Below are 25,490 nucleotides of genomic sequence, written 5' to 3' on the forward strand. Positions count from 1 at the left end.
TATCTAGCCGGAGTGTCTGCTCTGACAATGTTCTCGGCGCTTCTGGCGCGAATTATGCTGACCTTCCAGTCAAACGCGGGAAGTGTATTGGGTATGCATTGGTCAATTCGCATGATTGACCGCTCTACCGAACCGTCAGAGCCAATAGAGTCGAGGGACAGTCAAATCGAGGGACCCAAATCCATGTAAAAAAAACCACCATTCGCCAATCAAAAGTATCACACTGTATAACGTTTATTATTTGTTTATTTATTTTGCTCTTCTTTGGCTGCTAGTTCAGTGAGTTTTCGTCGTAGAGTGATGAGAGTGATATCATTGGAATCCGTGGAGCCTCAGCTGCGGCGGCGGCCAGTATGCGCGCATGCACGTTTTGCGTGTTTTGCTACGGGCTCATTTAGTTGCTTGGTGTTAGAATTGTGTTTTGTTTAGGTAAAAATGGTTATCATGGGCTTTTAGCCGAGCTTCTTCCCGTTACGTGGGTATGCACCATGGACATGTTGGAGCATGGTGGTGCTGTTTACAGCACTCGTTGGCGCAGCTGCCCCCGCCCCCGGGGGCGCTCGGGTTTAAGAGGATAACTTTACTTTCTTGATCCACTGAATGATAAATTGTTTAAAAATTAAACAAGACTGCCACCTGGTGTACATGCATTTGATGAACTTACTTATTTTGATTGAGAACGACCAAAGAAATAAATTCTTTCCTTCATGAGATATTTTGCTAATTTATGGATTTTATATAATAATCCAATAACTGACAGAGATGACTGATCATGTCCGAATGATGTTACCTCAGAATCCCAAGGACAGACTTAGAGGCTCCTGAATAGAGAACTATAACTTGTTATGAAGAGTTACAAAAGCCAGTTGTTACTGGAGGGATATGACAGAGGTAAATCCTGGTAAATCATGATTGACGTGTTTGTGTGTGTGTGTGTGTGTGTGTGTGTGTGTGTGTGTGTGTGTGTGTGTGTGTGTGCGTGCGTGCGTGCGTGCGTGCGTGTGTGTATAGCAGACCACTATGCAGGTTTATCTTAAACTGAAGTTAGTTTGAGCTGAGATTAAAGGACTAAGATTTGATGTGGCTTTTTGTCTCATTCAGATAGAAAAAGTGGCCATGTACTCACATGGATTGTGTTTTCATTGTTGTTCAAACCACCACATTCGACCACATCCTGTTTGCTCTTCTCTGACTTTAATAAATATCAGTGAAAGTAAGGGTATTGTCAGTGGTACAGCAGAGCTCTTGCTGACACCACACTCATCACCATGGCGCTGCACAATACCTGGGTGGTCCTGATGCTGGTCCTCAGCCTTCGTGGTCAAGGTAAGAAGATCATTACTGTATTAGTAGTTTGATTCATTGAATCAATTTACAAAGAAGGTGGATACAGCCTGATGTGTGTACATCCCCTTCATTTTGGGATCTTTTTTACTTCTCCAGTTCAAACAGGGGAAATCATCGGGGGACACCCAGCTGTCCCTTATAGTAGACCCTACATGGTGCTTTTGGAAATGGAAATGGGGAAAAACGAAACCAAATTTTGTGACGGCTTCCTGATCAACGATGAGTTTGTGGTGACAGCAGCTCACTGCCAGGCCCGGTGAGGTTCTTGACTGATCCACAGGACAACAACACTGTGCTGATTTCAGCTATGGTTCCACAAGTACAACAGGAGCTTACAATCCAGAAGATAACTTGCAATATTCATTACTCAAAAGCTGTATTCATTCATGTGTTACATGTGTTATTGGCCTATATCTGCACTATACGTTCAACTACAAGTTTTATAGAGCTTTTAGTTACTATCGCCATGTCTAATACAATTTGTTAACAATTGTATCAATTATACCTTTGTGTCCCAGTATCTATAACGTCTATGTAGGTCTTCATTGGTTCATCAATGATACAACTCAGAAGGGCATTAAAGTGAGTAAAGCAATTCCACATGAGGACTTCAATAAAGAAACAATAATTAACGACTTAATGCTACTGCAGGTAAGCATATAGCATGTCACCTATGTTAGGTTGATCATGATTCCACCTTTATGTTAAAGAAATGATACATTATAGTGCCAATGCATTCTTGTTTTGACACTAACCAGTACATCCCCCCCCCCTTTCTTCAAAAGTTAAGTGAGAACGTAAACATCACAGAGCATGTCAGACCGATTAATTTAGCAAGCCGAGGTGATCAGCTGCCTCAAGGCTGTATAGTCTCTGGCTGGGGATATAGCGAAGAGAATCCGGACGACATGGCCAGCGAGCTGAGGGAAGTTAATGTTACCCTTGCAAATCTTACACTCTCTGCTGAGCGCCATGCATACTTCTCCCTTGGAGAAATCGGACCTTCCCACGTAAGTGACAATATGATTATTCACATGTTTTTTTATTCATATCTGGCTACTGTTACACGAGTCAAAAGTAGACCCAAAATTAAACAGTGATGTACAATTATATTTCAGTGTTTCTTCAGAATCTGTTGGAGCAGTATGCAGTAACCTCCTTATGTGTGATTACAGGGAGACTCTGGTGGTCCACTTGTTTGTGATGGTGAAGTGGCGTACGGTGTTGTGTCAGGCGGCACAAAGAGCTTCACAATGTACACTAAAATCCCAGACTATCTTGGTTGGATTCAAGACCACATAAGGCAAAAGTGACACCAGAATGTCATCGTTAATATGCTCCTGCTTTGTGAACCATGTTGATGAATAAATCGCTGTTTCACACACCTGTCCTGATTCTCTCACCCCATGGAATGGGACACGTTGAAGGAGAAAATTAAAAGGAACTAAATCTTAGCAGAATAGCATACATTCTTTGTTTTCGTGTGTGTGTGTGAGTGTAAATGTTTGAGTGTATGTACTTTTTCTAATGCATCTAAACCTGGTTGAAACAAAGTCATCCCTGTTTAAAACTTGAATAACCTGTTAAGCCCTAGGCCTATTTCACAGGCCTCCTGCCCGAAATGACATGCCCAAAATTAATAGAGTATGCCTCCACAACTACAAGGGCTATATGAATAAAGTTGGGTTCAAAAAGAAGGTCACACCTGTGAGGTGGCTGCAGAAGTGTCAGAATCAATATAGATGTTACTGTGTCAGAGTAAATTCAGCTAGAACATAGTAAGAAATGTCAATTTTCGCCTAGAGAAAACACAATATTTAGAGTGAATACCACCTTGAAACTATGGGATAGTAGCCCAGAACCTTTAGGGAAACATATAACAACATCTGATGAGTACCCTGTTCCAGGATAAATGCTAATAAAGTGAATAAAGGGATTTTAGAGAGGTTTTAGTACAGGTAGGTCGAGGCGGACTAAATGGTGCCATTTGGGCACCATCAGTGTCATTTGACCTTTCTAACGTACCAGACTGTACAACTAATTTCATTTCAGTGACATATCACAATAGGTATTCATTCCATCCAAATTCAACAGATTTGACTTGTTTTGAAAATTCACCCAGACCTCTATACATTTCCCCAGTCAAAGAAAACCATACACTAAGGGCTGTCATGTCACTGCTGGAAGCAGTTCTTTTTGGAAGTGAAGCACAAAGGGACCTGGCACTTCCTGCAGTACAATTAATCTGTGTCCAGTTCTGGCAACAGCAAGTCACTGTCGTCAGACGAGGACTCCAGAGGGACTACAGTAGCCCCACTGTCGCTAGTAATGATAGCAAATGCCTCCGCCAAAGTATTGGTCTTTCTCCTGCCTGCCATTATTGATTTGAAAAGAATAACAAATGGAAAAAAAAGGCAAGAAAATACAAAGTAACTAGCAAACTACTAGCTAACTAGGAATGCAAACGTTGTAAGTGGCGTGTTGAATGAGCATATGTCTCTATCTAGCCGGAGTGTCTGCTCTGACAATGTTCTCGGCGCTTCTGGCGCGAATTATGCTGACCTTCCAGTCAAACGCGGGAAGTGTATTGGGTATGCATTGGTCAATTCGCATGATTGACCGCTCTACCGAACCGTCAGAGCCAATAGAGTCGAGGGACAGTCAAATCGAGGGACCCAAATCCATGTAAAAAAAACCACCATTCGCCAATCAAAAGTATCACACTGTATAACGTTTATTATTTGTTTATTTATTTTGCTCTTCTTTGGCTGCTAGTTCAGTGAGTTTTCGTCGTAGAGTGATGAGAGTGATATCATTGGAATCCGTGGAGCCTCAGCTGCGGCGGCGGCCAGTATGCGCGCATGCACGTTTTGCGTGTTTTGCTACGGGCTCATTTAGTTGCTTGGTGTTAGAATTGTGTTTTGTTTAGGTAAAAATGGTTATCATGGGCTTTTAGCCGAGCTTCTTCCCGTTACGTGGGTATGCACCATGGACATGTTGGAGCATGGTGGTGCTGTTTACAGCACTCGTTGGCGCAGCTGCCCCCGCCCCCGGGGGCGCTCGGGTTTAAGAGGATAACTTTACTTTCTTGATCCACTGAATGATAAATTGTTTAAAAATTAAACAAGACTGCCACCTGGTGTACATGCATTTGATGAACTTACTTATTTTGATTGAGAACGACCAAAGAAATAAATTCTTTCCTTCATGAGATATTTTGCTAATTTATGGATTTTATATAATAATCCAATAACTGACAGAGATGACTGATCATGTCCGAATGATGTTACCTCAGAATCCCAAGGACAGACTTAGAGGCTCCTGAATAGAGAACTATAACTTGTTATGAAGAGTTACAAAAGCCAGTTGTTACTGGAGGGATATGACAGAGGTAAATCCTGGTAAATCATGATTGACGTGTTTGTGTGTGTGTGTGTGTGTGTGTGTGTGTGTGTGTGTGTGTGTGTGTGTGCGTGCGTGCGTGCGTGCGTGTGTGTATAGCAGACCACTATGCAGGTTTATCTTAAACTGAAGTTAGTTTGAGCTGAGATTAAAGGACTAAGATTTGATGTGGCTTTTTGTCTCATTCAGATAGAAAAAGTGGCCATGTACTCACATGGATTGTGTTTTCATTGTTGTTCAAACCACCACATTCGACCACATCCTGTTTGCTCTTCTCTGACTTTAATAAATATCAGTGAAAGTAAGGGTATTGTCAGTGGTACAGCAGAGCTCTTGCTGACACCACACTCATCACCATGGCGCTGCACAATACCTGGGTGGTCCTGATGCTGGTCCTCAGCCTTCGTGGTCAAGGTAAGAAGATCATTACTGTATTAGTAGTTTGATTCATTGAATCAATTTACAAAGAAGGTGGATACAGCCTGATGTGTGTACATCCCCTTCATTTTGGGATCTTTTTTACTTCTCCAGTTCAAACAGGGGAAATCATCGGGGGACACCCAGCTGTCCCTTATAGTAGACCCTACATGGTGCTTTTGGAAATGGAAATGGGGAAAAACGAAACCAAATTTTGTGACGGCTTCCTGATCAACGATGAGTTTGTGGTGACAGCAGCTCACTGCCAGGCCCGGTGAGGTTCTTGACTGATCCACAGGACAACAACACTGTGCTGATTTCAGCTATGGTTCCACAAGTACAACAGGAGCTTACAATCCAGAAGATAACTTGCAATATTCATTACTCAAAAGCTGTATTCATTCATGTGTTACATGTGTTATTGGCCTATATCTGCACTATACGTTCAACTACAAGTTTTATAGAGCTTTTAGTTACTATCGCCATGTCTAATACAATTTGTTAACAATTGTATCAATTATACCTTTGTGTCCCAGTATCTATAACGTCTATGTAGGTCTTCATTGGTTCATCAATGATACAACTCAGAAGGGCATTAAAGTGAGTAAAGCAATTCCACATGAGGACTTCAATAAAGAAACAATAATTAACGACTTAATGCTACTGCAGGTAAGCATATAGCATGTCACCTATGTTAGGTTGATCATGATTCCACCTTTATGTTAAAGAAATGATACATTATAGTGCCAATGCATTCTTGTTTTGACACTAACCAGTACATCCCCCCCCCCTTTCTTCAAAAGTTAAGTGAGAACGTAAACATCACAGAGCATGTCAGACCGATTAATTTAGCAAGCCGAGGTGATCAGCTGCCTCAAGGCTGTATAGTCTCTGGCTGGGGATATAGCGAAGAGAATCCGGACGACATGGCCAGCGAGCTGAGGGAAGTTAATGTTACCCTTGCAAATCTTACACTCTCTGCTGAGCGCCATGCATACTTCTCCCTTGGAGAAATCGGACCTTCCCACGTAAGTGACAATATGATTATTCACATGTTTTTTTATTCATATCTGGCTACTGTTACACGAGTCAAAAGTAGACCCAAAATTAAACAGTGATGTACAATTATATTTCAGTGTTTCTTCAGAATCTGTTGGAGCAGTATGCAGTAACCTCCTTATGTGTGATTACAGGGAGACTCTGGTGGTCCACTTGTTTGTGATGGTGAAGTGGCGTACGGTGTTGTGTCAGGCGGCACAAAGAGCTTCACAATGTACACTAAAATCCCAGACTATCTTGGTTGGATTCAAGACCACATAAGGCAAAAGTGACACCAGAATGTCATCGTTAATATGCTCCTGCTTTGTGAACCATGTTGATGAATAAATCGCTGTTTCACACACCTGTCCTGATTCTCTCACCCCATGGAATGGGACACGTTGAAGGAGAAAATTAAAAGGAACTAAATCTTAGCAGAATAGCATACATTCTTTGTTTTCGTGTGTGTGTGTGAGTGTAAATGTTTGAGTGTATGTACTTTTTCTAATGCATCTAAACCTGGTTGAAACAAAGTCATCCCTGTTTAAAACTTGAATAACCTGTTAAGCCCTAGGCCTATTTCACAGGCCTCCTGCCCGAAATGACATGCCCAAAATTAATAGAGTATGCCTCCACAACTACAAGGGCTATATGAATAAAGTTGGGTTCAAAAAGAAGGTCACACCTGTGAGGTGGCTGCAGAAGTGTCAGAATCAATATAGATGTTACTGTGTCAGAGTAAATTCAGCTAGAACATAGTAAGAAATGTCAATTTTCGCCTAGAGAAAACACAATATTTAGAGTGAATACCACCTTGAAACTATGGGATAGTAGCCCAGAACCTTTAGGGAAACATATAACAACATCTGATGAGTACCCTGTTCCAGGATAAATGCTAATAAAGTGAATAAAGGGATTTTAGAGAGGTTTTAGTACAGGTAGGTCGAGGCGGACTAAATGGTGCCATTTGGGCACCATCAGTGTCATTTGACCTTTCTAACGTACCAGACTGTACAACTAATTTCATTTCAGTGACATATCACAATAGGTATTCATTCCATCCAAATTCAACAGATTTGACTTGTTTTGAAAATTCACCCAGACCTCTATACATTTCCCCAGTCAAAGAAAACCATACACTAAGGGCTGTCATGTCACTGCTGGAAGCAGTTCTTTTTGGAAGTGAAGCACAAAGGGACCTGGCACTTCCTGCAGTACAATTAATCTGTGTCCAGTTCTGGCAACAGCAAGTCACTGTCGTCAGACGAGGACTCCAGAGGGACTACAGTAGCCCCACTGTCGCTAGTAATGATAGCAAATGCCTCCGCCAAAGTATTGGTCTTTCTCCTGCCTGCCATTATTGATTTGAAAAGAATAACAAATGGAAAAAAAAGGCAAGAAAATACAAAGTAACTAGCAAACTACTAGCTAACTAGGAATGCAAACGTTGTAAGTGGCGTGTTGAATGAGCATATGTCTCTATCTAGCCGGAGTGTCTGCTCTGACAATGTTCTCGGCGCTTCTGGCGCGAATTATGCTGACCTTCCAGTCAAACGCGGGAAGTGTATTGGGTATGCATTGGTCAATTCGCATGATTGACCGCTCTACCGAACCGTCAGAGCCAATAGAGTCGAGGGACAGTCAAATCGAGGGACCCAAATCCATGTAAAAAAAACCACCATTCGCCAATCAAAAGTATCACACTGTATAACGTTTATTATTTGTTTATTTATTTTGCTCTTCTTTGGCTGCTAGTTCAGTGAGTTTTCGTCGTAGAGTGATGAGAGTGATATCATTGGAATCCGTGGAGCCTCAGCTGCGGCGGCGGCCAGTATGCGCGCATGCACGTTTTGCGTGTTTTGCTACGGGCTCATTTAGTTGCTTGGTGTTAGAATTGTGTTTTGTTTAGGTAAAAATGGTTATCATGGGCTTTTAGCCGAGCTTCTTCCCGTTACGTGGGTATGCACCATGGACATGTTGGAGCATGGTGGTGCTGTTTACAGCACTCGTTGGCGCAGCTGCCCCCGCCCCCGGGGGCGCTCGGGTTTAAGAGGATAACTTTACTTTCTTGATCCACTGAATGATAAATTGTTTAAAAATTAAACAAGACTGCCACCTGGTGTACATGCATTTGATGAACTTACTTATTTTGATTGAGAACGACCAAAGAAATAAATTCTTTCCTTCATGAGATATTTTGCTAATTTATGGATTTTATATAATAATCCAATAACTGACAGAGATGACTGATCATGTCCGAATGATGTTACCTCAGAATCCCAAGGACAGACTTAGAGGCTCCTGAATAGAGAACTATAACTTGTTATGAAGAGTTACAAAAGCCAGTTGTTACTGGAGGGATATGACAGAGGTAAATCCTGGTAAATCATGATTGACGTGTTTGTGTGTGTGTGTGTGTGTGTGTGTGTGTGTGTGTGTGTGTGTGTGTGTGTGTGCGTGCGTGCGTGCGTGCGTGTGTGTATAGCAGACCACTATGCAGGTTTATCTTAAACTGAAGTTAGTTTGAGCTGAGATTAAAGGACTAAGATTTGATGTGGCTTTTTGTCTCATTCAGATAGAAAAAGTGGCCATGTACTCACATGGATTGTGTTTTCATTGTTGTTCAAACCACCACATTCGACCACATCCTGTTTGCTCTTCTCTGACTTTAATAAATATCAGTGAATCATGAATGAAGATTAATTCAACTTTGTGTAGAAAAAAGTGGCTACGCCCTTACAGGGATTGTGTTGTCAGTGAGGTTCACACAATTTCATTCGACCACATCCTGTTTGCTATTCTCTGATTTTAATAAGTTCCAGTGAAAGTAATGGTATTGTCAGTGGTACAGCAGAACTCTTGCTGACACCACACTCATCACCATGGCGCTGCACAATACCTGGGTGGTCCTGATGCTGGTCCTCAGCCTTCGTGGTCAAGGTAAGAAGATCATTACTGTATTAGTAGTTTGATTCATTGAATCAATTTACAAAGAAGGTGGATACAGCCTGATGTGTGTACATCCCCTTCATTTTGGGATCTTTTTTACTTCTCCAGTTCAAACAGGGGAAATCATCGGGGGACACCCAGCTGTCCCTTATAGTAGACCCTACATGGTGCTTTTGGAAATGGAAATGGGGAAAAACGAAACCAAATTTTGTGACGGCTTCCTGATCAACGATGAGTTTGTGGTGACAGCAGCTCACTGCCAGGCCCGGTGAGGTTCTTGACTGATCCACAGGACAACAACACTGTGCTGATTTCAGCTATGGTTCCACAAGTACAACAGGAGCTTACAATCCAGAAGATAACTTGCAATATTCATTACTCAAAAGCTGTATTCATTCATGTGTTACATGTGTTATTGGCCTATATCTGCACTATACGTTCAACTACAAGTTTTATAGAGCTTTTAGTTACTATCGCCATGTCTAATACAATTTGTTAACAATTGTATCAATTATACCTTTGTGTCCCAGTATCTATAACGTCTATGTAGGTCTTCATTGGTTCATCAATGATACAACTCAGAAGGGCATTAAAGTGAGTAAAGCAATTCCACATGAGGACTTCAATAAAGAAACAATAATTAACGACTTAATGCTACTGCAGGTAAGCATATAGCATGTCACCTATGTTAGGTTGATCATGATTCCACCTTTATGTTAAAGAAATGATACATTATAGTGCCAATGCATTCTTGTTTTGACACTAACCAGTACATCCCCCCCCCCTTTCTTCAAAAGTTAAGTGAGAACGTAAACATCACAGAGCATGTCAGACCGATTAATTTAGCAAGCCGAGGTGATCAGCTGCCTCAAGGCTGTATAGTCTCTGGCTGGGGATATAGCGAAGAGAATCCGGACGACATGGCCAGCGAGCTGAGGGAAGTTAATGTTACCCTTGCAAATCTTACACTCTCTGCTGAGCGCCATGCATACTTCTCCCTTGGAGAAATCGGACCTTCCCACGTAAGTGACAATATGATTATTCACATGTTTTTTTATTCATATCTGGCTACTGTTACACGAGTCAAAAGTAGACCCAAAATTAAACAGTGATGTACAATTATATTTCAGTGTTTCTTCAGAATCTGTTGGAGCAGTATGCAGTAACCTCCTTATGTGTGATTACAGGGAGACTCTGGTGGTCCACTTGTTTGTGATGGTGAAGTGGCGTACGGTGTTGTGTCAGGCGGCACAAAGAGCTTCACAATGTACACTAAAATCCCAGACTATCTTGGTTGGATTCAAGACCACATAAGGCAAAAGTGACACCAGAATGTCATCGTTAATATGCTCCTGCTTTGTGAACCATGTTGATGAATAAATCGCTGTTTCACACACCTGTCCTGATTCTCTCACCCCATGGAATGGGACACGTTGAAGGAGAAAATTAAAAGGAACTAAATCTTAGCAGAATAGCATACATTCTTTGTTTTCGTGTGTGTGTGTGAGTGTAAATGTTTGAGTGTATGTACTTTTTCTAATGCATCTAAACCTGGTTGAAACAAAGTCATCCCTGTTTAAAACTTGAATAACCTGTTAAGCCCTAGGCCTATTTCACAGGCCTCCTGCCCGAAATGACATGCCCAAAATTAATAGAGTATGCCTCCACAACTACAAGGGCTATATGAATAAAGTTGGGTTCAAAAAGAAGGTCACACCTGTGAGGTGGCTGCAGAAGTGTCAGAATCAATATAGATGTTACTGTGTCAGAGTAAATTCAGCTAGAACATAGTAAGAAATGTCAATTTTCGCCTAGAGAAAACACAATATTTAGAGTGAATACCACCTTGAAACTATGGGATAGTAGCCCAGAACCTTTAGGGAAACATATAACAACATCTGATGAGTACCCTGTTCCAGGATAAATGCTAATAAAGTGAATAAAGGGATTTTAGAGAGGTTTTAGTACAGGTAGGTCGAGGCGGACTAAATGGTGCCATTTGGGCACCATCAGTGTCATTTGACCTTTCTAACGTACCAGACTGTACAACTAATTTCATTTCAGTGACATATCACAATAGGTATTCATTCCATCCAAATTCAACAGATTTGACTTGTTTTGAAAATTCACCCAGACCTCTATACATTTCCCCAGTCAAAGAAAACCATACACTAAGGGCTGTCATGTCACTGCTGGAAGCAGTTCTTTTTGGAAGTGAAGCACAAAGGGACCTGGCACTTCCTGCAGTACAATTAATCTGTGTCCAGTTCTGGCAACAGCAAGTCACTGTCGTCAGACGAGGACTCCAGAGGGACTACAGTAGCCCCACTGTCGCTAGTAATGATAGCAAATGCCTCCGCCAACGTATAGGTCTTTCTCCTGCCTGCCATTATTGATTTGAAAAGAATAACAAATGGAAAAAAAAAGGCAAGAAAATACAAAGTAACTAGCAAACTACTAGCTAACTAGGAATGCAAACGTTGTAAGTAGCATGTTGAATGAGCATATGTCTCTATCTAGCCGGAGTGTCTGCTCGGACAATGTTCTTCGCGCTTCTGGCGCGAATTATGCTGACCTTCCAGTCAAACGCGGGAAGTGTATTGGGTATGCATTGGTCAATTCGGATGATTGACCGCTCTACCGAACCGTCAGAGCCAATAGAGTCGAGGGACAGTCAAATCGAGGGACCCAAATCCATGTAAAAAAAACCACCATTCGTCAATCAAAAGTATCACACTGTATAACGTTTATTATTTGTTTATTTATTTTGCTCTTCTTTGGCTGCTAGTTCAGTGAGTTTTCGTCGTAGAGTGATGAGAGTGATATCATTGGAATCCGTGGAGCCTCAGCTGCGGCGGCGGCCAGTATGCGCGCATGCACGTTTTGCGTGTTTTGCTACGGGCTCATTTAGTTGCTTGGTGTTAGAATTGTGTTTTGTTTAGGTAAAAATGGTTATCATGGGCTTTTAGCCGAGCTTCTTCCCGTTACGTGGGTATGCACCATGGACATGTTGGAGCATGGTGGTGCTGTTTACAGCACTCGTTGGCGCAGCTGCCCCCGCCCCCGGGGGCGCTCGGGTTTAAGAGGATAACTTTACTTTCTTGATCCACTGAATGATAAATTGTTTAAAAATTAAACAAGACTGCCACCTGGTGTACATGCATTTGATGAACTTACTTATTTTGATTGAGAACGACCAAAGAAATAAATTCTTTCCTTCATGAGATATTTTGCTAATTTATGGATTTTATATAATAATCCAATAACTGACAGAGATGACTGATCATGTCCGAATGATGTTACCTCAGAATCCCAAGGACAGACTTAGAGGCTCCTGAATAGAGAACTATAACTTGTTATGAAGAGTTACAAAAGCCAGTTGTTACTGGAGGGATATGACAGAGGTAAATCCTGGTAAATCATGATTGACGTGTTTGTGTGTGTGTGTGTGTGTGTGTGTGTGTGTGCGTGCGTGCGTGCGTGCGTGCGTGCGTGTGTGTATAGCAGACCACTATGCAGGTTTATCTTAAACTGAAGTTAGTTTGAGCTGAGATTAAAGGACTACGATTTGATGTGGCTTTTTGTCTCATTCAGATAGAAAAAGTGGCCATGTACTCACATGGATTGTGTTTTCATTGTTGTTCAAACCACCACATTCGACCACATCCTGTTTGCTCTTCTCTGACTTTAATAAATATCAGTGAAAGTAAGGGTATTGTCAGTGGTACAGCAGAACTCTTGCTGACACCACACTCATCACCATGGCGCTGCACAATACCTGGGTGGTCCTGATGCTGGTCCTCAGCCTTCGTGGTCAAGGTAAGAAGATCATTACTGTATTAGTAGTTTGATTCATTCATTGAATCGATTTACAAAGAAGGTGGATACAGCCTGATGTGTGTACATCCCCTTCATTTTGGGATCTTTTTTACTTCTCCAGTTCAAACAGGGGAAATCATCGGGGGACGCCCAGCTGTCCCTTATAGTAGACCCTACATGGTGCTTTTGGAAATGAGAATGTCAAAGGACAAATCAAGACTTTGTGACGGCTTCCTGATCAGCGATAAGTTTGTGGTGACAGCAGCTCACTGCCAGGCCCGGTGAGGTTCTTGACTGATCCACAGGACAACAACACTGTGCTGATTTCAGCTATGGTTCCACAAGTACAACAGGAACTTACAATCCAGGAGATAACTTACATATTCATTACTCAAAAGCTGTATTAATTCTATAACATGTGTTATTGGCCGATATCTGCACTCTACGTTCAACTACAGGTATTATAGAGCTTTTAGTTATGAGCACCCACCCATGTCCAATACAATTTTTTAACAATTGCATCAATTATAACTTTGTGTCCCAGTACCTATGACGTCTTTGTAGGTCTTCATAAGTTCAAAAATGATCCACCTCCGAAGGCCATTCAAGTGAGTCGAGCAATTCCACATGAGGACTTCAATAATAAAACAAAAATTAACGACTTGATGTTACTGCAGGTAAGCATGAATCCACATTTATGTTATGTATGTACATTATAGTGCCAATGCATTCTTGTTTTGACACTAACCAGTACACCCCCCCTCCCCCCTTTCTTCTCAAGTTAAGTGAGAAGGTAAACTTCACAGACCATGTCAGACCGATTAATTTAGCAAGCCAAGGTGATCATCTGCCTCAACGCTGTATAGTCTCCGGATGGGGATCTACTAGTGAAGACAATCAGGGCATGGCCAGCGAGCTGAGGGAAGTTAATGTTACCCTTGTAAATCCTCCACTCTCTGCTGTGCCTCATGTATACTTCTCCCTTGGAGAAATCGGACCTTCACAAGTAAGTGTCAATATAATTATTCACGTGTTTTTTTATTTATATCTGGCTACTTACCAAAAGCAAACAGTGATGTACAATCATATTTCAGTGTTTCTTCATAATCTCTTGAAACTGTAACCTCTTTATGTGTGATTTCAGGGAGACTCTGGTGGTCCACTTGTTTGTGATTGTGAAGTGGCGTACGGTGTTGTGTCATGTGGAACAAAGGACTTAAAAGTGTACACTAAAATCCCAGACTATCTTGGTTGGATTGAAGGCCACATAAGGAAAAAGTGACACCAGAATGTCATCGTTAATATGCTCTTCCTCTGTGAACCATGTTGATGAATAAATCGCTGTTTCACACACCTGTCCTGATTCTCTAACCACATTGAATGGGATACGTAACGTTGAAGGAGAAAATGAAAAGGAACCAAAACTTAGCAAAATAGCATACATTCTTTGTTTTCGTGTGTGTGCGTGAAAATGTTTGTGTGTATGTACTTTTTGTAATGCATCTAAACCTAGTTGAAACAAAGTCATCCCTGTTTAAAACTTGAATAACTTTACATTCTTGATAAACTGATTGATTAATTGGTTAAAATTAAATAAGACTGATAAGAACAACCAGAGAAATTAATTGACCCCCTGTGAGATATTTTGGTAATTTATTGATTTTTTATAATAATCCAATAACTGACAGAGATGACTGATCATGTCAGAATGATGTTACCTCAGAATCCCAAGGACAGACTTAGAGGCTCCTGAATAGAGAACAATAACTTGTTATGAAGAATTGCAAAAGCCAGTGGTTGCTAGAGAGATATGACAGAGGTAAATCATGAGTGACGTGTGTGTGTGTGTGAGTGTATGTGTGTGTGTGTGTGTGTGTGTGTGTGTGTGTGTGTGTGTGTGTGTGTGTGTGTGTGTGTGTGTGTGTGTGTGTGTGTGGCAGACCACTATGCAGGTTTTTCTTAAACTGAAGTCAGTTTGAGCTGAGATTAAAGGACTAAGATTTGATGTTGCTTCTTGTCTAATTCAGAAAGGCAGCGTGGCCATGTACTCAGAGGGATGTGTTTTCAGTTTTGTTCAAACAATCACATTCGACCACATCCTGTTTTCTCTTCTCTGACTTTGATAAGTTCCAGTGAAAGTAAGGGCATTGTCAGTTGTACAGCAGAACTCTTGCTGACACCACACTCATCACCATGGCGCTGCACAATACCTGGGTGGTCCTGATGCTGGTCCTCTGCCTTCGTGGTCAAGGTAAGAAGATCATTACTGTATTAGTAGTTTGATTCATTCATTGAATCGATTTACAAAGAAGGTGGATACAGCCTGATGTGTGTACATCCCCTTCATTTTGGGATCTTTTTTACTTCTCCAGTTCAAACAGGGAAAATCTTCGGGGGACGCAAAGCTGTCCCTCATAGTAGACCCTACATGGTGCTTTTGGAAGCGAGAATGTGGAATGACGAAACCAGATATTGTGACGGCTTCCTGATCAGCGATCAGTTTGTGGTGACAGCTGCTCACTGCCAGGCCTGGTGAGTTTCTTGACTGATCCACAGGACAACAACACTTTGCTTATTTGAGCTATGGTTCCACAAGTACAACAGGAACTTACAATCCAGAAGACAACTTGCAATATTCATTACTCAAAAGCTGTTTCATAGAGCTTTTAGTGACGAGCACCATGCCCAATAGAATTTGTTAACAATTGTATCAATAATAACTTTGTCTCCCAGTATCTATAACGTCTATGTAGGTCTTCATAAGTTCAAGAATGATCAAACTCCGAAGGGCATTAAAGTGAGTAAAGCAATTCCACATGAGGACTTCAATAATAAAACAAAAATTAACGACTTGATGTTACTGCAGGTAAGCATGAATCCACCTTTATGTTATGTATGTACATTATAGTGCCAATGCATTCTTGTTTTGACACTAACCAGTACACCCCCCCTCCCCCCTTTCTTCTCAAGTTAAGTGAGAAGGTAAACTTCACAGAGCATGTCAGACCGATTAATTTAGCAAGGCGAGGTGATCATCTGCCTCAACGCTGTATAGTCTCTGGCTGGGGATTTAGCAGAAAGAAACAGATGGCCAGTAGGCTGAGGGAAGTTGAGGTCACACTTGTGAATCGTACACACTCTGCTGAGCTCCATGCATACTTCTCCCTTGGAAAAATTGGACCTTCAAAGGTGAGTGACCAAAAATGTATTCTCATGTTTTTTTATTTATATAGGCCTACTTGTGAGTCAAAAGTAGACCCAAAAGCAATTAAAAGCCAAATGCACTGAAACACTGAGTTGTAACACTGAATTCAAACTATATTTCAGTATGCAGTAATCTCTGTGTGATTACAGGGAGACTCTGGTGGTCCACTTGTTTGTGAAGGTGGAGTGGTGTACAGTGTTGTGTCAGTTGGCACAAAGTGCTTAAAAGTGTACACTAAAATCCCAGACTATCTTGGTTGGATTGAAGGCCACATGAGGAAAAAGTGAATCCAGATTTTCATTGTTAATATGCTCATGCTTTGTTAACCATGTTGATGAATAAATCAGTTTCACAAAAGTTTTTTTTCATCAAATGGGACACATTTATGGAGAATAAAATAAAAATGAACTCAAGCTTATCAGAATAGCATAGATTTGTTAATGTGCGTGTACATGTTTGTCTATGCACTTTTTCTAAAGCATCTATACCTAATAAAAAAAAAATTCAGCCCTGTATACAATTTGGGATATCTTGAACTGAATAAGATGGTTAAAATGAAGAAAACACTGCCACCTGGTGTTTATACGTTTAATGAATTTCTTTTGAATAAGAACGACCAATGATAGCAATTGTCCTTCTTGACATCTTCCGGATTTTATTTAATAATCCCATTATTGACAAAATATTTGCACGATTTCATTCCTTGCACAATCTAATTTCCAGTAATAGACCTTGCATGCCCTAACTTTTTCATTAGGGTAGTTGTACATAAAACACATCTTGGGAAAACAAAATAAATGCTTAAGCAAGAAACAGATGACAAAGAAACATTTGTAAGGGATTTTATTTTGGAAAAATAAACAAAATGTAAGCATGCACAAAAAAATGCATTGATGAGAACATTAAAACTCGTGTATTTTCCAGACGAGTCAAGAAGTAACAGAACTAACCAAGGACAGTGACCAAATTAACCAGTGCAAGAACTTACTGGACTATTAAGAAAATAAAAAAAAGTCTTTAAGAGCGTATTTATTTCCTCGTCCTCTTGTATTCCCTTGCACAGAAAGTGCAAACAAGGACAGTGATGTATTCCCCTTCTTCATTACGGAGACCATGGGTGCTACGAAACCACCTAACGGATAACAATTCTTCAGCCGAGATACATTCCCTCCCCTCCAAGGCTCTCGTCTCTGCATGAACCAACGTGTGACTGGGCCCGGGCCGTGGGAGACCAAACGCTATAAAGTGACGCATAACTCAAAACGTGTTCTTTTAATATAAATTGAGGCATAACATAAAACGTGTTCTCTTAAGATCAATTAGAAAAATGAGACTGCCTGATGGGAACAAAAAGAAGGAAAAAAAAGTTAGAAAAACTTGGAGAAGGACCTGTGAGGACGGCTCGACGTGGGAGCCAACCTTCCCCTGAACTCATCCAGGACTGCTCTTTATCTATGGAATTGGTTTCGTTTTTTTCTTTCGTTGATGCGCTAGAACGGAATTTCCAGCTAGGTCCGCTGTCAATCAAATGGGGGTTGCAGGCGAGAAAGGGTTGGGGGGGGGGGGGGGGGGGGGGGGGGGGGGGAGAGCGGGCGGGAGGGGCGAACATGGGTGTTGCCTAGGAGACCGACACCCACTTTGCTGAGCTACCAACCACCATCGTCACCTGGGAGGAAGTCAAAGACAAGGCAGGTTAGTAGCGGTCCAGGAAAGCTCTAGAAGAGGCCGCACAACCGAAATGATGACTGGCTATAGTCAAACCAAAAATAAGCAGCGTTTCTTATCGGTTGGATAGACAAGTCGACTGTTTTCATGACTGCCTTCTGATTCAAAGCATCTTAAAGAGGTTAGATATTACCACAAAGGCTTCGGGTAAAAGATTAAAAATATTCTGTGAGCAGCACAGTTTGAAATTCTCTCCTGACAAAGATTTACCATGTGGCTCTCCATGTTTAACATTACCATCGTAAGGAACCCTGGGTAACTCAACACGGCCGGTCGCTGCAGACTGCAGACAGCCTACCTTAGCACCCACTCAGCAGTAGTGCTAAACTGGACCGTCAACATATTGTTTCTTCCAACAAATTTCAACTACAGGTGGCCTCAGTGGGCGTCAGTGACCACAGCACCGAATCCTGTTCAAAGAAAAAAAAAAGCCCTTTGATTAATGAGGTTCCAAGCCAGGGCCAGAGGAAGGAGTCCGTCCAGGTAAAGCTATGCTATTTTGGGGCGATCTGATTCACAAAAAGGTAACCAACTACATCTTCAGCAACAACACATCTAGTAGTTGACCTCTGCATTGTTCATTTACTGTGCCGCCAGGGCCAAAAAGCTAAACGTTTAAAACGTGAGACCCTCTCTTTAGTGGAAAGATAACTTGTAATATCCTGCATGCAGTCGACAGCTTACAGGGGGGGGTTTAAATCACTCCCATGGCCGATATTGGTGGCTTTCTGACACAAAGCCTCACCAGAGCTACTATTTAGTTCTCTGTACATACCTCCTGAGCGTTCACCGTATCCGCCACCTTGTGCTCTGTGAGAAAAGAACGAGAATTTGCCGTTCAGAATTCATCATCTTCTCTCATTTCCGACGCAATGAAAACAAGATGACCTACTACTCATTTAGAGAACTAGGTATCCTCTGAGCTGCAGGACCTAGAAGCCACCTGTCTCTGGGGAAGTAGCCACCACCTCCACTACTGTTGACATACCTTCCACCACCTCCACCACCACTGTAGCTTCTGTCTCCGCCGCCACTGCCTACAATGCAATAAAAATATGTGAGAATACTGGACGGGATTTGCCAAAATAACCTGTAGGGTTTGGTAGATTCCACCGTGGATAATCGTCCTTACCATACGAGAATCCACGTCCTCTTCCTCCTCCGCCACCGCGTCCCCCCCTGTAGCCTCCACCGTCACCGCCGCCGCCGCTGTTGCCTCCCCTGTATCCTCCGGAACGACTTCCACCACCGGAGTTTCCGGCTTGATCCACGCGAATCGGCCTACCGTCCAGGGACTACGGAGTAGCAAAAAATAAACAAATTGAATACAGGGCAGTGCGGTTCCGTTGCACAAATTCTATTTTAGCGGGTATATCTTCCAAACGTTTCTTGGGTCAATCGTAAGGCGTCTTACCTTTCCATTCATGGCGATCATAGCATCCTTAGCATCTTCGGGATTCTCAAAGGTGATAAAGCCGAAGCCTCTGGACCTCTGCGTCTCCCTGTGCTTGATGATAACAACTAGACCAGAAGAGAGGGATCAAAGTTAAAATCCCTGTCATGATTAAAACGCACAATCAAGCGGGTTATTTATTGTTGTACGAGTCATCCACGCAGCACTTGCCTTCACTGATGGGACCATATTTAGAAAATACGTCTTCGAGTGACTGTTCAGTTGTGTCAAAGCTGATACCACCGACAAATAGCTTCCCTTCGTCTGACGACATGGTGAGTTCTGCCTGCGGGGGGGGGAGACAGAATACGAGGGGGGACCGAGTTAATGAGCAGGCGGAGATGCTTCCCCCATCCGTAAGGCCCGGATCCAGGCCCCTTTGTTCCTGCGTGTGCTGCGTCTCCAGAGGAGGACCCAGTCCGCATCCACAGGCCCCACGTCAAGCATCGACCCGTCCGCGGAGGCCCGCTCGGCCCACAGGCGATCACAAACCCTGGCTTATTGTACATTATTTCAGGTTGTACCGTTATACTATTGCGCAAGTTTGCTTGCTTCGTGAATAGGTAAACGCTAAAAATAAATTTTCCGATCTAGATAAGGATACATGTGATCCATTGCTTAATCCAAAGTATGATGCAATTAAATACACACCCAACTCCCCGTATTAAATTTAAGTGAAATAACAGAAGTCACGAGGTAGCTGCTACACATAGCACAATGATACGGATACAGGGATGCTACGCCGTATCATGGATGCTAACGATCAAGGCCTTTGATTAATTTCCTCTACGCTATAAATCCACTGCGCAAGGCCAACGCCTAACGGCTGGTATACGTTAAAACAGCATCAATAGTAATTATAAAAAGAAAAGCCGCCACAATTGAGGCTGTTAAGATGCATTACCGTTAAATTCTGCGGAGATCGGTAGCGGGCAACCTGAGGCGAGAACGAGTAGACACTAAAAGGACCGGGTGTAGCCACGCCCAGTTTTCCTCACTAAAAGGACCCGCACCGGGTGAAGCCACGCCCAGTTCTCCTCACAAACACGCAAACACCGAGTAGAGGCGTTTGAATTAATGTCGGCTCATTTAAATGGACAACAGGAAGTGGTCACCCTCCATCTGAGATACCGTTACGTCGGTGTTATAATACATCCACAGGACGAATACGTTCGTTAGTAATTACGATTTGCCGTGAGTGGATATGTTACATACATTATGTCTATAAAGGTATACGATATCCGTGGTGTATATAAATATAAAGAGGCAAGAACAGCTTCAGTAAACGTTTTATTTTGTCACATTAAATGATACACAATAATTATTGTCAAAACAAGCGTTAACCACATACTGTGTGACAAAGTGCTAAACCTACGTTTACCCCGTCAGTTAATTCACACTGGTCGTTAAATAAATGACAGGTGTCCAGCTCAGTAATTTATTGTTTTGCAATTATAAAGCCAGCAAAATGCTAATAATGCATTGGTCCAGTGAGAATCACGTTCAACACATATGTATTCATTCGGGCTGCGTTAAAATCACAAAGTTTTGATCCTTTGCTTCACTTAGCATCATTGCCTTACTATTCCCCTGGAATAGCGCAGAGATCCTCAGTTTGGGCATGATGCAGAACGACCCAGGCCACGCATTGGGCCGACGTCATTACGTTGGCCCCGCGTCGACGATGGATGCAAATGGCAACTGAAAAACAGAAGAGCAGTGATTCATGTTTATACTAAACAGCTACACTAAACAGTCAGAAGAAAAAATCTGATTCAAAACCCAGTTATTCTTTATTATTCATACAGTCAGTTATGAATCTTCTTTGTACGCATTGTACCATGATCCTTTTTGAATGCCTGTATATTTATAACTCCTGATTGTATAGATCGAAAGGATTATATCCTCGGTTTACATTATGTATTTTCTGCTCTAACAAGAAAAGAGGAAAAAAAAAACATGATTTTCTAGGATCATGCTGGGAATAACATGGGCAATATGCCCCCGGGTGACTAATAATTCATGCAAATTAAAAGTAATTATCAAGAGGCACAGATTAAAACATTGTACCAACCTTTTTCTATGACCCAAATGGAGGAAAGGCAAAGCCACAGAGGCTACCAAGCAGACATGGAGACATCATCTTCTTCCACAAGGACATTCAACCTTAATGGATGGACAGGAAAACAAAATCAATATCAAGCCCTCCAGTAGTTTAGCGGCAGTTATGCAATCGCGCCGACACACACACACACACACACACACACACGCACAAACAAGTCAATTTAACAGAGCAATGGTATAGTTATAATTAACCACCCTTTAAGCCCTTTACCACAAATGAGAAACTGCAGTCTCAATGGTAGTCAATGTATGCACAATGTGGGTTCCGTCTATTTCCTATGACACATTTTCTCTTAGAAATACTTCAGTAGGCTTCGGGGATTTTGGGAGAACTCGTGGGTAAACAGCCTTTGACGTTCGGATTATTTAATTCCCCAAAGGTCCTTTTTTTTTTTTTTTACGAGAAATACTCCGAAAGCCAGGATGTGCTACTGGATGAAATTCATATTTTGGAAGTAGTCCAGGCCAAGCCCTATCAACGGCTGAGAGTCCCATTGCATCGTGGTCAAAGTGGTAGACAGTCTAAGATGGGACATCAACATGATAACTGTTTGAGGGATGTGAACAGGAGAGCAAAAAATGTTACCTCACTTTACTGGCACTATCTCCAATTATGAACTAGCCAAGTGAGCAGCGTTCACCAGAGACAGGAGGACTCATGTGTCGGTAGGCCCAACACTTCATTCTCCAAGGACTTTGTTGATTTCCAAAACGATAGCGGCCAGAGATCTTGGGTGTAATGAAGCATTATGACAGAACCAGAAACAGCAGCAGCAGCAGGACAGCAGGAGGACATTTCAGTTCCTAGTCCGTCTCATCCTAGAAGCCCACCCCTTCATATCCAGGCTGGTGTAAGCAGACTTATAATAATTTAAATAAAAAAAATAAAAAAACTCCAGACACGTTGTCCCTAGCAACTACATAGAGCCCACCCCTCATGCTGAAAGCCACACGTCTGTACTAACTGCATTCAGCGAATTCTAAATCAGATTCCTAGGTTGTTTTAAACTGGCTTCTGTTCGGAGGAAATCAGGAATCAGAGAATTTTCCACTGGTAGTTTTAATAGGGCCTAATAAGGCCAGAAGAGACAATAAAAAAGTACTGATACACAAACAGGGCACATTTCTCAATGATCAGTCCAAACTGCAGCCAAGTGTGACGGGATTCCTCAGGATGTCATATATATTGCGGCGACTTTTTCTTTTAAATAAAAAAAAGGGGCTAGAAAGCGCAGCTGTCCTGATACATTTGCAATTTCGGGTTGTAGCATTTCCAGAGTCATCCAGAATATTTTGTATCATGTCCATCCCTACAATTTGAAACCGCCATGCCTCCTTTATTTATTTTTGTTGTCAAAAGGATGGGGTTGTGTATTTCTCATTTCACCAAGTTCATATTCTCTGTTGACACATCGGTGCAAATTTTTTAAATAAAGTTTTTCCAACAAAGCCAAGAATCTGACTCATGGATAAGGACTCAAGGAAATTAAATATAAATAATTTGTTTTCAATAGTTTATTTTCAAATCTAAAACTTTTAAATGCAAAATCTGTTGGGCGTTTTCAAATGCTAGCCAGGCAAGCATATACACCCAGCAGCGGGTAGTGCAGTATGAACATACCCAAATGAGAGCATGAGGAAATGCCAAAACATCGGTTAAGGGTTGGTTTTGAGGAAAAGAAAATGCTCCAAAAAAAATGCATCTCAAATATAAGGCCAAGTTGAGCAATAGGCCATCCCTCCACCATCTAGCCCCTTTAACAAGTTAGGTAAAACAGGTAATCTAAATGAGTAACAAAATAAAATCATGCAAAGAAACCAGGGCCCATATCGAATAAATGTTCTCAAAAAAGGTAGGAGGGGCAGAGCTGAAGACGTTGGCAAAGACCATGACGGCATATCCACAGCATGTCAAGCTTCACAAACATGTCTTATTGAGTTTGAATAATCATTTCGATTTGAATATTTTTTGCTGTTGGCAGCAAAAGCGCTGATGAAATTTTACACTCGTACCGAATGTTTTTGCGGCCGTCATTATTCGCAGATAGAGAATTGGATGTAGAAGCTGTCAGGTTGTGTGGAACAGCAGAGATCTCACCTAGTGATCAAGCACAGAAGCTTCTCGGCAATTCTGTAGGCAACTCTAGATCCTCAGTATGGTTACTTAAACGAGGGAGGAAGTATTAGATCATGAATGGAGCATAACTGGTGGCGCTTTAGTCTACGGTAGTCCCAGCGGAGTTGTAGAGCACACAAAAACCCCAAAAATAAACACTTAAACAAGGGATTTAAGATACAAGGCCAAGTAACCATATTTCACAAAAAGAATAACCACTGCCTCCCCCCAAAAAGCAAAAAAAAAAAAAGGTCTTGGAAATCTTTAGAAAAAAACTGCGCAGGTTGGTGATGGTCTTGAAATCAGGAAGATTTTTTGTGTTTTTACTCGTTTGAGGCTGAGGACGAGAAGTAGGCACAAGTGTAAAGACACTCAAGCATCATTTGGACAACATCACATCACTTGGGATTTTCACATGGGAAAGGGGAGAGTAGACATGACATCAGGCAATGCTAGTCTGTAGGGGGGCTTTTTTTGTTGCAGAGAATCTGAACGCAGAAAGGGACGTGCCACTACTCAGGTTCTAAGACGGGCATGGCTGAGAAGATCTCGACTGTCCTCGGTTCACTTATGCAGACAGGAAGGGGCTTTCCACAGGGGTGTTACGGAGATGGGCGTTTTTCGACGTTAACTTGACTAGTTCCTAAGTTATATCAGTATGCTACTCACCATAGCTGTCATAGCCGTCCCTGTATGATCCAGAGCGCTGCTCTCCCCCATAGCTGGTCTGACTCCTGAAACATCAGAGGGACGTGTTAGAACACAGGCTCATCAGCCCTTTAGTTGATGGATGTCAGATAGCCAGTAAAATGAACAAAGGGGTCTAAAACCATGATTTAAATTATTATTCTTTTTTTTTTTGGTAAAGATCTTGAAGTGCAATATAACAATGGGATGAGTTATTTTGCTTATCCAAAGTTGACGCGAGGATAAAGTCCCATTATGTTTTACGACGTAACATTTCATTGGACTAGAAATAGTGATAGAGAACAGACAGACTGTGAGTTCCGTTCCTACCTGTTGTCCCGGCTATATCCGGCATTGTATCCGCCACCGCCACGGCTGTGGCCGCTACTCCGGTATCCGCCGTAACTTCTCTCTTCATCGCCATAGTTTCTATTCCCACCAAAGCCTCCTTCTCTACTGTAACTTCTATCTCCATAATTTCTGTCTTGGTAGGACCTCGGCCCGTACCCTCCGAAATCCCCTAAAATGAAACATGAAGAAGAGAACACATGAAGGAGCCCTTTGTAAACACATAGAACATTAGTATAGCTTTGAAGCGTGTGCCACAAAATACACCAAAAAAAGGGCATGACTTAAAGCAAATGTGAAAGGAACCACATTGCGGTGCCAGCCCTTACCTTCATTATAACCACTCCCACCTCGTCTACCCCCTCTGTAGAACCCCCCCCGGGGTCCAGAGCCACGGAATGAGCCTCCTGAACGACCACTAGGCTTCCCGGCCTCATCCACACGGATTTGTTTACCGTCAACAACCTGCAATGAAACAAAAAAGAACAAAAAAAAAGGAGAATTTGTGGGGAATTTCAGCAAGCAATTTCAAGTTACGACTAACGTTAAATTGTATGGTTGGCTTCTTGCATGACAATTAATTAATACATTAATATGTATGAGCATGAACATGACACCCATATTCAGCTAGCTTCAACTAGTAGGTTTCAGTTCCAAGCTGCAAATGTGGCGCATGCCTAAACATTTGTATTGAATGTACCTTTCAATGGTTTTTTTATTCACATGATTATTATGGACTTATTTTTCGAAAACAATGGCCGCTGAAGTTGACAAAGAGTCCCGGAGCGAGTAGAAAAAAACTATACTATAGAATATAAGCTGGAGAAGAATTTGACAAAGCAATATCAGCATGCGTAAAG

The 25,490-nt window shown here is 41.9% G+C and overlaps 6 protein-coding genes across 11 annotated transcripts in view; 4 read left to right on the forward strand and 2 right to left on the reverse strand.

Annotated features, from left to right (window-relative positions):
• Positions 1 to 1,268: 1,268 nt before the first annotated feature.
• On the forward strand, positions 1,269 to 2,669 carry LOC307078129 (mast cell protease 3-like; the record flags this gene model as incomplete). Its single annotated transcript, XM_079739759.1, has 5 exons — positions 1,269 to 1,326; positions 1,444 to 1,603; positions 1,866 to 1,998; positions 2,133 to 2,357; positions 2,523 to 2,669. The coding sequence occupies 5 exons, from the start codon at positions 1,269 to 1,271 to the stop codon at positions 2,658 to 2,660; spliced, it is 714 nt and encodes a 237-aa protein (XP_079595885.1). The 3' UTR covers positions 2,661 to 2,669.
• Positions 2,670 to 5,105: 2,436 nt separating this feature from the next.
• Positions 5,106 to 6,506, forward strand: LOC307078130 (mast cell protease 3-like; the record flags this gene model as incomplete). The annotated part of the gene is made up of 5 exons (XM_079739760.1): positions 5,106 to 5,163; positions 5,281 to 5,440; positions 5,703 to 5,835; positions 5,970 to 6,194; positions 6,360 to 6,506. The coding sequence occupies 5 exons, from the start codon at positions 5,106 to 5,108 to the stop codon at positions 6,495 to 6,497; spliced, it is 714 nt and encodes a 237-aa protein (XP_079595886.1). The 3' UTR covers positions 6,498 to 6,506.
• Positions 6,507 to 9,086: 2,580 nt separating this feature from the next.
• LOC307078320 (mast cell protease 3-like) lies at positions 9,087 to 10,737 on the forward strand (the record flags this gene model as incomplete). Its single annotated transcript, XM_079740063.1, has 5 exons — positions 9,087 to 9,144; positions 9,262 to 9,421; positions 9,684 to 9,816; positions 9,951 to 10,175; positions 10,341 to 10,737. 5 exons carry the CDS (start codon positions 9,087 to 9,089, stop codon positions 10,476 to 10,478), a joined length of 714 nt encoding a protein of 237 aa, XP_079596189.1. The 3' UTR covers positions 10,479 to 10,737.
• A 2,169-nt stretch (positions 10,738 to 12,906) lies between these two features.
• LOC307078128 (mast cell protease 1A-like) lies at positions 12,907 to 14,254 on the forward strand (the record flags this gene model as incomplete). The annotated part of the gene is made up of 5 exons (XM_079739758.1): positions 12,907 to 12,972; positions 13,094 to 13,253; positions 13,517 to 13,649; positions 13,754 to 13,978; positions 14,117 to 14,254. The coding sequence occupies exons 1-5, from the start codon at positions 12,915 to 12,917 to the stop codon at positions 14,252 to 14,254; spliced, it is 714 nt and encodes a 237-aa protein (XP_079595884.1). The 5' UTR covers positions 12,907 to 12,914.
• A 2,753-nt stretch (positions 14,255 to 17,007) lies between these two features.
• LOC307078132 (cold-inducible RNA-binding protein-like) lies at positions 17,008 to 20,343 on the reverse strand. 4 transcript variants are annotated; one of them, XR_013811972.1, is made up of 8 exons: positions 20,260 to 20,343; positions 19,527 to 19,641; positions 19,317 to 19,423; positions 19,035 to 19,197; positions 18,891 to 18,939; positions 18,678 to 18,712; positions 18,201 to 18,312; positions 17,008 to 17,843 (listed from the first exon to the last, which is right to left on the reverse strand). XR_013811972.1 is itself a non-coding variant. In XM_079739766.1 (7 exons), exons 2-7 carry the CDS (start codon positions 19,627 to 19,629, stop codon positions 17,824 to 17,826), a joined length of 477 nt encoding a protein of 158 aa, XP_079595892.1. In that variant the 5' UTR covers positions 19,630 to 19,641; positions 20,260 to 20,343; the 3' UTR covers positions 17,008 to 17,823. The 4 variants fall into 4 exon arrangements, 3 of the variants coding, with proteins under 3 accessions (XP_079595892.1, XP_079595891.1, XP_079595890.1); XM_079739766.1 differs by lacking the exon at positions 18,201 to 18,312; XM_079739765.1 differs by having other exon boundaries at positions 17,008 to 18,312.
• Positions 20,344 to 20,632: 289 nt separating this feature from the next.
• The window catches only part of LOC307078131 (cold-inducible RNA-binding protein-like), a 6,390-nt gene continuing 1,532 nt past the window's right edge, over positions 20,633 to 25,490 (reverse strand). Inside the window, exons 4-8 of one of the 3 annotated variants that reach the window (XM_079739763.1) lie at positions 24,981 to 25,095; positions 24,613 to 24,802; positions 24,265 to 24,329; positions 21,430 to 23,932; positions 20,633 to 21,056 (exon numbers count right to left, since the gene is read on the reverse strand). In XM_079739763.1, the coding sequence (XP_079595889.1) occupies positions 23,919 to 23,932; positions 24,265 to 24,329; positions 24,613 to 24,802; positions 24,981 to 25,095 (384 nt within the window). In that variant the 3' untranslated portion in view covers positions 20,633 to 21,056; positions 21,430 to 23,918. Of the gene's footprint in view, positions 21,057 to 21,429; positions 23,933 to 24,264; positions 24,330 to 24,612; positions 24,803 to 24,959; positions 25,096 to 25,490 lie in introns of all 3 variants that reach the window. The other 2 variants (XM_079739762.1, XM_079739761.1) reach the window with 2 other exon arrangements.

Source organism: Pollachius pollachius (genome assembly GCF_949987615.1).
Source record: "Pollachius pollachius genome assembly, chromosome: 7".
NCBI lineage: Eukaryota > Metazoa > Chordata > Actinopteri > Gadiformes > Gadidae > Pollachius > Pollachius pollachius.